Source organism: Pteronotus mesoamericanus, unplaced genomic scaffold (assembly GCF_021234165.1).
Source record: "Pteronotus mesoamericanus isolate MK-2021 breed Mesoamerican mustached bat unplaced genomic scaffold, CSHL_Meso_final contig_657, whole genome shotgun sequence".
NCBI lineage: Eukaryota > Metazoa > Chordata > Mammalia > Chiroptera > Mormoopidae > Pteronotus > Pteronotus mesoamericanus.
Genome location: NW_026555229.1, coordinates 14,774,769 through 14,786,050, shown reverse-complemented (window position 1 = coordinate 14,786,050; position 11,282 = coordinate 14,774,769). Strand labels below are relative to the sequence as shown.

General features: G+C 52.4%; 1 protein-coding gene across 9 annotated transcripts in view; it reads left to right on the top strand.

Annotated features, from left to right (window-relative positions):
* The first annotated feature begins 1,989 nt into the window (after positions 1-1,989).
* The window catches only part of AFAP1L2 (actin filament associated protein 1 like 2), a 92,000-nt gene continuing 82,707 nt past the window's right edge, over positions 1,990-11,282 (top strand). For all 9 annotated transcript variants that reach the window (XM_054581564.1, XM_054581563.1, XM_054581560.1 and 6 more), the window contains exon 1: positions 1,990-2,064. In XM_054581564.1, coding sequence (XP_054437539.1) covers positions 2,049-2,064 — 16 coding nt within the window. In that variant the 5' untranslated portion in view covers positions 1,990-2,048. The remainder of the gene's footprint in view (positions 2,065-11,282) is intronic.

Genomic DNA, 11,282 nt, shown 5'->3' with positions numbered 1-11,282 from the left:
CTGGCGCCTAACAGGGCCTCAAGTAACATCGGAGGACCGACCGAGCAAACGAGCAGACGGGTGGTGGTGATACTCTCCACTCAGTCGCCCTGGAAACTGCAGGGTCAACCCCAGCTCTTCCTTGACCCTCACACTCTGTGCTTGGTCCTCACAGAGCCTCCTTGGCATTGAACTTCCCGCATGTTTCTGCCCTGAGTCCTCTCTTCCTGTCTGCGATGCCACCACCCCAGCGACTTCTCCCCTGGCTGGTGCCACTGCCTCCTCTACTCCGCCCTTCTCTCTGCCTCTTTGGGAGCCCTGAGGCACCTCCTTTTCCAATGCTGCCCAATCCCCTTGGCTTTCAAATCACTGGTGGTGTTCCAGGCTCTTGAGCAGGTCGGTGCCCATCTCTCCAGCCTCACTGCTTCCACTCTCGGCTTCTCCCTTTGGGCTTCAGAAGCACAGAACCATTTGATCCTGAAATGGTTCACCTCCCTGCCCTCGACCCTGCCATCCTTTCCGCTTGGAAGGCTGCACTCACTCCACCGTCCCCATCACTGGGGCTCCCCCAGCCTGGTTCAGGGCCCTCAGCTGAGTTTCCAGACTCCCTTGTGCTCCAGGCCTATCAGAGCACCTCCCTGGCTGTGTTGTTATTTCTCACTTGTCAGTGTGCCCCACTGGGCAGAAACAGGCAGCCTGGCATGTCCTACGAGCACCAGGAGAGTTTGGGAAGCAGCAGACCTGGATTTAGTGTCTGCTCTGTTCTTTTTCAGCTGTGTGACTTTGGGCGAGTTCTTCCACCATACGCTGGAAAGAATAGTCTCCAGATCACAGGAGTCCTGGGAAAATTAAAGGCATTGCACGTACAAACGTTAGCACCGTGCCTGGTTTGTGGGGAGGGCTCCCTGGATGTTAGCTACTAATAATAACAAAGAAAAATATTTCTAAGACTGCTAGGGCAAAGGTCTCCAAACATCAGGGCTAAATCTGCTGTTCCAAGAAGAATTAAGAAGTCTTTTGGAAAACAGCAGCGAGAACAACAACAAATCTCTCTTAACTGTTCCTTCAAGGAAGTTGGGGACGACTTTTTGAAAAACATAGGGTCCTGCACAAACCATGATTGAGGTTTAAAAGTGAAAATTGAAAAGTTTAAAGGAAAATCCTTGTGGGGGCAGATGGGGTGGGGGGAGGACGGGCATGTTGAGACCCTGGAGGGGGCAGACGGCAAAAGACGGACGGAATGTGGCTTTCGGGCAGCGGCGTGGGATGGAGTTAGAGCCACGGCAGAGCTCCCCACGGATTGCCACCCCGCGGGGCGGTCGGGTACTGCGCCGCCCGGGATCCGAAGCTGCCGGACTTGTCCTGGCGGCGCTAGAAATCCTAACCCTTCTCGGGAGAGCCTGGGACGATGGCGCCCGGGGAACCTGGGCATTAAGTAGATGTTTCACCAGTCCTCGTGTGTATGAGGCGGCGCCTGCCCAAAGAGGTTGCAAGAGGATGGGAACGATTCCCAAAGAACTGGGGCAGTTCTTTGCGGGGGCAGGGCTGCGTTGTCCCCACCTTTTCCCCATGCCTCCCCTCGAGGAAGACCAAGGCGAAAAGCGCGCTGGCCCGGGGGTTCAGGCGGGAGGCGCTCTATGCACATCTCCGCCTCCCGGCTCAGCCTCAGTCTCCTCCTCCAGGCAGTGGGTCGGCATCCCGGCAGTTGGAAGAGCAGCTCTAGTAGGCCCGCCGGAGCCGGCCGCTCCCCGGAGCCTCCCCCTAGGGTGTGGGCAGGTCCCGGTCTAGTTTCCTCCCGCCGCCGCAGGAGCTCGAACGTGAAGGCGCTGCCAAGCGGCGGAGGGGGGAGACAGCCCAGGTGCGGAGGGACTTGCGCGTCGAAGGTCCTACCGAGTGGGTCGCAGAGTTCCTCGGTGGGGGTGGCACGCCCGGCGCAGCGGCCGCTCCTGGAGGTCCGGCCGCGAGCGTGACATCACGGGGAGGGGCCAGCGCGGCGCCCCCGGCGCAGAGCTGTGCGCTGAGAGCCCAGCGCCGGAGCCGAGCGGCGAGGAGAGCAAGCCGAGGCCCCGATGGAGCGGTACAAAGGTAAGGGCACGGGTCCCGCACCCCGCACAGCGTCCAGGAGAGTGAGGGATGGCGCGGCCGTCACCGCGTGCGCCTCACGTTCCGCTGGGACTCAGGTGAGCGGAGCCGCCTGTCCTCGCTCAGCCCAGAGCCGGACCAAAGACCAGGGCCACAGCTCCGTCGCGGGTGCGTAAGTGGGCTCCTAGGTGGTGGCTGTGGCCCGGACTCTTTGATCTTCCCAAGGCGCGGAGGGCCGGGTTCGGCGTGGCGGAGCCTCTCACCTGTTGGAGGAGAGAGTGTGCGCTAGGCGACCTACCAGTCCCGCCTCCCCCCCAAACCCGGGCCATCCGGAACGAGGCTGGGGCCCGAGGAGGGCCGGAGTGAGGTCGGAAGCGTGAGGGGCGGCTTCGGGGCAAAGGAGAGAGTTGTTGGATCCTCCCGCTCGAGCGCCAGCGGGAGTGGAAGGCTTCCTGCAGATCCCGGGAAAGAGCCTGCGCGGGGATGCGCTCTGGCGGTGGGGTGGGCGCGCAGCCCCACTCCCACCTACGTCAGGCCGCCCCAGTCGTCCCTCCGCTCCTGTAACCGTCTCCCTCCAAGCTGTTCTCTCCTCCGCCCCACCCCTCCAAGAGGGCAGAGGTGCAGGAATTGGGGGACCCGAACGGCGTGCTCGGCAGGTGGAGCGCGTGGAGGCGTCCCAGGCCCGGCTGAGCCCAGTGAGCAGCTGAGCAAGTTTTAGGTTTGGCCTGGGTGGGGAATCTGGGCCAAACCCCGGTGGGCGGGCCGGCCCGGGTGGTGGCGCTTGCCCAGCTTGCACCCGCACCCGCGCTCGTGCTCGGAGCCCCGGGGCTGGAGTCTGGAAGCCTCGGATGGCGCACCTTTGGGGAAAGGAGTTTCAGGCGCTGCCCCTTAAACGGGACGCTGTGGGCGCCGTCTACCGCCCCCCCCGCCTTTCTTTTAGGAAAGCCTCTTACACTTTCTTGTCGCCGACTCGTCTCTGCCAAACCTGACAGAGGAAATACCGTTACTATATTTATTTTCCCAAGGGAGAGAGTAAGAAAGGCAAATGCTCAGATTCCCAAGGAATCTCACTCGCAGTAGTTTTCTGTTTTCAGAAATTGACAGTAAGGCAACTTGAGGGATTGGCTTTAGTTCCCTAAACTAGCCCTGTCTCTGGATTTTCCCATTGCTTTTTCTCATCTGAGTCACCTGGTTACAGTTGAGGGCGAAAAAACCCAAATTCTAGCCAGGGCTTCAGGTGTAAAGGGTTTTGCCAAGAGCAGGAAAGCCAGCTGGGGTTATAGGGTTAATTAGTTGGCAGCCTTCTGTGTCTTTCTGTGAACCGTCCCGTCCCCGGAGCCTCTCACACCGGTTTCTAAACCGGTGGGGGGTTTTGTTTCAAATTCTGTTGCGATCACGTCAGTTTTGCGCCTGCATCACTGAATGCGCCCTTAAGGAGCCTCAGAGACCGGAGGAAGCTGCAGTCCCTCTCCTTATAAAACGGCAGTTTGCGGCTCCCTCCCGGGGTGGGGCCCCCTTCGCCCTTTGGGAGGGACCCTCACAGGGAATTCAGGACTTGAGTTGCCTTCCCAGTGGGAAGCGTTGGCCCCTGGCGATTCTTCCAGCTCAAGGTCTGCCACGCCTGAATTGTGTCAGCGCCAGGTTAGGTCCAGGTTGCAAGCTACTCTTTCAGATTTTTCTAAGTTAGGGTGAATTCCCAATGCCACTTATTATCATAAGTTTTTTTGTATTAATAGTTTTTGACTTGGCCCTTGACCTGAGAAAGGCTTCTTCCTTATCTTTTCCTCTTGAGAACCTAAAATCCTCCTACCCTGGGGTTAGGGGCGTTTTGCCAACTGAAGGAAACTTCTTTTCCAGTTCAGAGTGTTGATGTTTTTTGTAACACATGTATCTGCCTCATCATTTTGCAATAATTCAGACACAGAGTGATAAGTAGATCTATTTGAGAATTATCTGAATTGCAGAGCCTAACCCAGCTCATCTTTCAGTGTTGGACTCTGGGGAATTGAGTCTCACTCGTGAATGTATGTTTACCATTCACCAGTATGTTTACTCTACCTTTCAGCTGAGGAATTTGGGGGTTCCCCCAACCTCCTTGTAAAATTCCGCGTTCTCTAGAGTAGCAGATGAGTTGTGCTTTGAACACTCACTGAATTAAAATGTTGGTCTGTGCAAAATAAAGCATGTTGGGCCCCATCTTCAACTCATCAGTGCAGCTCTACCGAGAATCTTAGTCTCTTCCTGCTTGTCTGAGATTGAGGCCAGCCCTTTCTCAAGGTAAGCCTGAGTAATTCTGGGATGAGGGTTAGTGGTTTTAACAACAGAGCTAAATGTAAAAAAATAAAAAAAAAAAGCAAGATCTACTCTGGCTCTCAGGCATATGTAAGAAGAATTCTTAATTTTGATAGTATTTTTAAAGTTTGTTATTTAAATGCCTCATTCTGTCTTTCTAAATTCCCAATTTTGAGTTCTTCCCTCTCCCACATAAGTAAAATGACTCATCACCATCTCCAGCTTCTCAAAGTGTTTCCTCTCATTTGTAAATCTTGTCAAGTAGTTGATGTAGGAGAAATTATTTTCCATGTTCCCCAGCATGTTACATAGTGTGCACTCTCCAAAACCAACTATCCTTAGTAAGCTCTGGCTTGATTTTTCCATTGTTTTGTGGGATGTAAAGAGATGTCTGGGGCTAAAGAATACTGGGAATATCACAGTATCTAGTGCAGAAATATTCCACACCTCGTCCCTATTCATTCTGAGCTATTCTACTAGACAGCCATGGCTTCTCAAGGAAAAGGGTGGGGTATCCTCCCAGAGAAATGGTGCTTTTATGAAAGTTGTCATTAAAAGAGATGGAGGAGTTGCTGCATCTTGTATGTGAATTTCTTTGGTGTTGTGTAAGCAGTTCCAAGTTCTACAGGGAGCCTTGGAAAGGGTCCTGTCCTTGATGTTTACATACTGGTGGCTCTTCTAAGGGCATCCTTGCTTGGCTGCCTGAGCCTATTGGCTGAACTTACCATGTGGTCAAGGATTCTGGTTCCTACTGTTCTTCCAGCTGGCGAGTGTGTCTAGGGCCAAAAGCGACTGACTTACTGGGGCTTGTGCTTGGAATGTCCACGCCAAAGCTTCCTGAAATTGCATCACATTTGGATCCTAACAGGCACCGTGGAAATAGCCACTTGAACTTGGATCACTGTGGTTGTGAGTGGAACCATTCTCCTGTGTGGTTTTTGTTTCTGAGTTGGATCACCTGACTCCCAGGAGAGGGAGGGCACTGTGTAGGGTGCTGTGAGGTAGAGGGGAGCTGGGAAGAGGCAAACCAGTAAAAATACTTGAAAGTTTACGTGGGACTCCTGAAATCTGCAGTCAGGAAGAGCTGAAAAGAGAAGCTAATTAAAAGAGATGGGCCAGCTAATCATGTTCATTCTGCCTTCAGAGGAATCCTTGGTTCTGTTCTATTTCCATAGCTAGGAGTCCTGGTTTTTCCCTGTTGAAGTTCCAGTGCTGCTTAACCTGAGCCACACCTGGCGCTCAGCACGGGCCCTGTAAACAACTTGGACCTCTTGGCCGCCTCGGAGACCGTCTGAGTTAATTGGCCTAAGGGTGTGGCTTCAGCATTGTCCTTGGTGAGGGTGTCCAGGTGATTTAAATGTGTAGCCAAAGTTGAGAACCACTGAAAAAAGAGACACATAATTACACAGCTTCGTCACCGAGAAAATGAAAAGCAAGTGGGGAATAAAATGCTCCCCCCCCCCCCCCCCCCCCGCCCCGCAATACTCACATGGTGTGCTTCTACCAAATCTTGTGATACACGCAGAAATTGAATGTAATTCACCTTAAGCTATTACAGGCTTTACAAGGCTGTGGGAACACTGCTTGAAAACAATCTCAAACATAATGCTTCAGAACCCTAAGCTCAGGGTTTGCTCATGGTTGTACTTGACCTTGAGCCCTTCTGACTTTGAAGCTCTTTGTGTGGGAGCCCTTGAAGCTTTGGCAGTGAAATAGCCTGAAACAGAAATATGGAGAGGTCACCTTTGGTGCCAAATGGCCAGGCAGGGTTGGGGGTTCTGCTTTGAGCCCTTCCCCTCCCCTGAAGGGGTAGGAGCACTGGGAACTGGGCTGGTTCCCAGCACAATTAAAGGGCCAGGAGGGGCCAAGGAGCTTCAAAGCTTAAGAAGCTGTGCCAGTTTTCTTCCCAGTCCTTTTAACGGTGGGAAATGTTTCTCTAAAGACTTCTGTCATTCAGAGAAGGGAGACTTTTCCCCAAGCCAAAGGAGAATGGTGCGTCTGCCCGGAGCCCAGGCCGAGCCCGTGGAGGGGCAGGGCGGCAGGGAACGGACACCGTGCACTGAAGAAAGCAGTGGCTTAGGGACTGGGAGACCCACGTGTTCTGTTTCCTTGGGCCAGTCACTGAGCTCTCCAGACCTCAGTTTCCCCACTTAGAAAACAGCCTCCACTGTTTGCCTATTTGACTTTCCGAGCGCTCAAGTGCTGGTTGCTCTGTGGTCGCTGAGGAATCTCTGGAGGGAGGAGGCTGTCTTGAGAAGGAGGGGAAATGAGGGAGGGAATGTGGCTGGCCCAACAGAGGTCAGTTTAGAATGGTGATTCTTATAAATAAAACCAATTTCCTGTTGAGAGCAGAGAGCAGCAGACTTAGTGGGAAAGAGAATGCCACCAGCCCGGTCAGGAATTTGTCTCCCAAGGACTTTTGTATGGAGGTGTCTCCCAAGACAATTTGTGATGCCAGAGCCAGCTTTTGGAACTCCCATTTGAGCGACAGGCCAACGGAGGCCTAAGGGGATGAGGCACGAACTCAGAAAGTCAGAAAGAGAATATACTATCTCTGAACCTTGAGTTTCTAAAGGGCAGAATTCCTAGTAACAGCAGGGTTTATTTAGAAAGAAGTGCTCAGAGCCATTTCAGACCCATTCCTGTTCTCTCCAGTCTTCAGGACCAAGCCCTCATGCCTCCTCTTCCAGGAAGCCTCCCCTGAGTTTTCCTGTGTCCTCTTACTATTTTAGGCATGTCTTCTCAGGGACTGTCACATCATAGGTGTTTAACTAGTATTTGTTGAATTAGTGCCACACCGTCTTATATGTAAGTACGTCTGTTTCCCCTGTTAGACTGAGCTCCTCAAGACAGGGATCTTGTCTTTCTCCTCCAAGTGTCCCACCCCCCAGCCCCAGGACATGAGTGGGGAAGGAAGGAAGGCGTGACAGGCAGCAGGACGATGCCCTGACCCTCCAGAGCAGAGGGAAATGAAGTTCGGTCTCAAGGCCACCCTCAGAACTGGAGATGCAAGCGTGCAGTGGCTGCCCTCCGCTTCCCCGACTTGAGCCTTATTTCTGTCTGTTCCAGCACAGGGGTGTTGCTGTCTGCTGGTACAGAGAAGGATCCTGCAGGTTTCTGCTTGTGAGTATGAGCCTGTCTGTGCCCTCTGCAGCAGCGCACCTGGCCTCCAGGGCTCCTGAGGGCACAGACCTGGCGGTGCCCATGTTCTGGATGGCTGAGAGACCTCGTGGAGCTGGGTGCAAGCCTGGGCACTCACTCCAGGGCTCAGAGTTCTAATCCAGCCTTTGCCACTAACTCGCTCTGCGACCTTGGGCAAGTCAATTAATGTCTCTGGGTTTGTTTCCTCGTCTGTACAAATGAGGATAATGATTACTAACCTGCTTCACTGGCTGCTTGACGGAATACACTTCCAAGAGCTACTGGTATGTTCTGCGAGAAGCGACAATGCTGAGTTAATTCAGGGAAGCAGGTGCACTGCGTCCCTGAGACATGGCTCTGACCCCACCCATGTCTGCCTTCTTGGGGGTGGGGGTCCTCACCATTAGCTTGGGCACCAGCCATGGCCATCGTGTACTTTTTGAAGCGACTTGGAGCTGAGTTGGGGGGACCAGCCTGTCCCCAGGCAACCTAGCCTCTCAGAGCCAGCATCCGCACGTCATTCCCTTTCTCCTCCACGTCAGCAGGGAGGAGATGGGCGAGGAAGTGCTTGTTCTCAGGCCTCATGTGCGGACCCCCATCCTGGCCCTGCCTGACTTTCCTCTCGTGTCCCAGGAAGTTTATGTAGAAGAGAACCTGACAGTCTGATGAGAACCTGAAGCTCTTTACTAATTTTCTATCACTTGGCTCTCACCTTCTCCCTTGTTAGTCTCCAAACAAACTAACCAAAACACCCTTTGAGAGGGAAGCGTAGGAAGAACATAAAGAAGTAGGAGACATATTGCGCCTACTGGTGGAAAACAGAATGAACTCAGGTCTCTGTAGGCGTTCAATATTAGGGAGGAGTCGGTGGCGGTGGGGCGGGGGGGTGGGCACCGACATGAACAGAAGCTCTGCTGTGTTCTAAGCAGACCCCCCAGAACTCTTCTCACTTCCTTGAGCCTCTCTCCGGGACTTCAAAGACAGCTGTAGGCCTGGTGGAGCGTGCAAGCTCAGCTTCTACAGGGGCCGGCCCTTGCGGTGCACAGTCAGCCCTGTGCCGGTGGTTAAGCCGAGGCAGGAGCTTCTGCTGGGAGCTCAGCCAGAGCCACCTGCTGCTCCCCAGCAGGTGTCTCAGTGGTGGCTTTTCCCGGGAGGGCGGCTGACCATCCTGGTAGCTTTCCCACTTGACAGCCCAGCCTCCCAGGAAACCCATTAATCCCGGACAGAGAGGGTGGGCCGCCATACTCCCAGGCCTCAGTTTAATTAAAAGGCAAAAATTTGGTTTCTCCATAGCAAAGGTGAACAGGAGCCAGTCAGTTCGTCTTTTTGACAAGAAAGCTAAACGTCTAAGACACAGACACTAACAGTAACTAACCATGAGTGATAAGCACCAGTGTGTTAAGGGACAAAAAGCTAGACTCAAAAGTCTACACACTGTGCGATTCCATTTATGTGACTTTTGGGGAAAAGCCAAAACAGAGGGAAAGAACACCAGTAGTTCTGAAAGAACACCAGTAGGCCAGTAGTGACTGAGGCTGAGGCTGGAGGAAGGGATGGGCCACGAAGAGGCACAAGGGGAAGTTTCAGAATGATAGCAATTTTTATTTTCCGAATCTTCATGGTCGTAGTGGTCAGAGAGCCCTCGGTATTTGTGAAAACTGAGAACTGTGCAGTGAACAAGGCTTCCCCTCTCACCCCGGGTAAGGTGTACCTCCAGAAAGCTGGGTTTAAAATAAACCCTAGTAGGTGACAATGCTGTGGTTGAAAGTGAAGACTCCATCAAGCATATAGGTGGCCATCATAGGCTATAAACAGAGCCTGAGGCCTTGGTATGCTCGTGCCTGAAGCGACCTGGAGGTGCAACAGAAGAAGGTGCAACAGAAGAAGGTGAAGAATTTTGGTACAAAATAAAAAGACTGACTGCTTGATGCCATCTTAAATGCACAGACTTTTCCGTTAGGCACCCCTGGGGTGATGGTGGAAGCTCTCAGTCTACTTATAGAAAAGGACAATTTTCTTAAAGGCCAGGAAGGTCACGGCACATTGAAGCCTTCGCTGCAGTCCCCACCCTGGGAACTCTGCTTCTTCGCACACATGGATCTAATGTATTAACTTTGGCAGCCTTTGTGCAAATCTTTTTTTCCACCAATAAAGTTATTGAATTGAAATGGAGTACCTACGTCTGCACCATAATTTTTCCTGGCTGACTTTTTGCGTTTGGCGGTTCTGCTTGTTTATGCGAGCTAGCTAGGATGGCTTGAAGAACCCGTGATTTAGCAAAATAATGCACCTCGTACCACATGGCGTGAGGAACTGGCCCTCCTGTTTCCAGGCAGGGAAGCCTCGGGCTGAGAACGCGAAGTCACCAGGCCTGGCTGTACCAGTGGGGGGTGTGGGGTGTGGCATCCCAGGAAAATGAAGGGGCATCAGGCTGGTGGTCCCAGTGGAATCTGAGGATCTTGGTGATTTCCATTAAAAACAAACAAACAAACAAACAAACAACCGCCTGTGGAACTGGCTTGTTTCTCAGGTGAACTGTGTTTGGTTCAATGACTCAGAATGCTGGATTTGTCTTCCCCATCTTCCTTGAGTCCAGCTTGTTAGAAGCCTGTGGAACTTCCTTGCATGAGGATCATATGGGCACATATAACTTTAAAGCATGAATTACACAGAACTTCACAGGTGCAACTCTTCTTAATGGCAAATAAGTCCACTCACAGAGCCAGGTCTGTATCACGCCTTCTGGGGTGTTCAGGAAGATTTGCAGAATCATACTGTAGCTGGTGTGGCTCTTAGTTCTAACTGTCTCAACTTTGTGCCAGGAACATTGGGGTGTGAGGGGAGGCAAGAATTATTTTATTTTATTTTATTTTATTTTATTTTATTTTATTTTATTTTATGCATATTGGAAGTGAAACTCCCCTGGTGCTTGGTCAGGCCTGGCTTGCAGATGGGCCACCGAGGAAGGGCAGGTTTGGCACAGCCCGAGGGCCACTTCCAGTTTAAGAGCAAGGACAGGAGGGCTGCAGAGGAGACACTGAGGGGGTGTAGGTGGGGAAATTCCAGACGCTTTTGTACCTGGACAGCCAAGGGTTGCCACCATCTCCCCAGGGCCGCCTTGGCACGCTGGCATCCTTTCGGGTCTGGGGACTGTCTTTGCCTTCCTGTTCCACCAGCAGTTGGGACCCCTGCCATTTCCTTCCATCCTCCGCCTCCCTTTTTCTCCCCCAGTTTTTACACAACAGGATTTATTCATGTTAACTATATTCAAGTCTCCAGATGGGGGGAGGCAAAAAGATTGTGTTGAATGAGCTTATTGTTTGGAGATTTCACTGACTTCTTTTATTTAATACCCACAGTCCTAGAACATATTGAGCTGATTTACTAAAATTCAAATATGGTCCTTTTGGAAGGAGCACCGCCTGGGTGCTCAGCGTCCCTGTCATTGGGACTGGAACCTAAATGGGGGGCAAATTTGCTTGGGGCATCTCATCGCCATTGTTATAGCATTGAGTCGTCTTGGCAGATAGTCTCAGTTATTAATCCCATTCTCCTTTTGTGCTTGAGATGGCCACCGCCCTACTGCCCTTAGCATCGTCAGGCCTTTTGTGGAATCCCCATCTAGCATATTTTTTGAAGAAAGGCAGACACCAGCATTCGGTACCATGGTTGACAGAAGCAAGAGTCAGCCTCGTACCTCCCGCTCGATGGTCTAATGCGGCGCGGCTGGTCCACGACAGGCGTGGCGGAGTCGGATACCATGCTGTTTAGCGTGTTTTTTTTGGGGG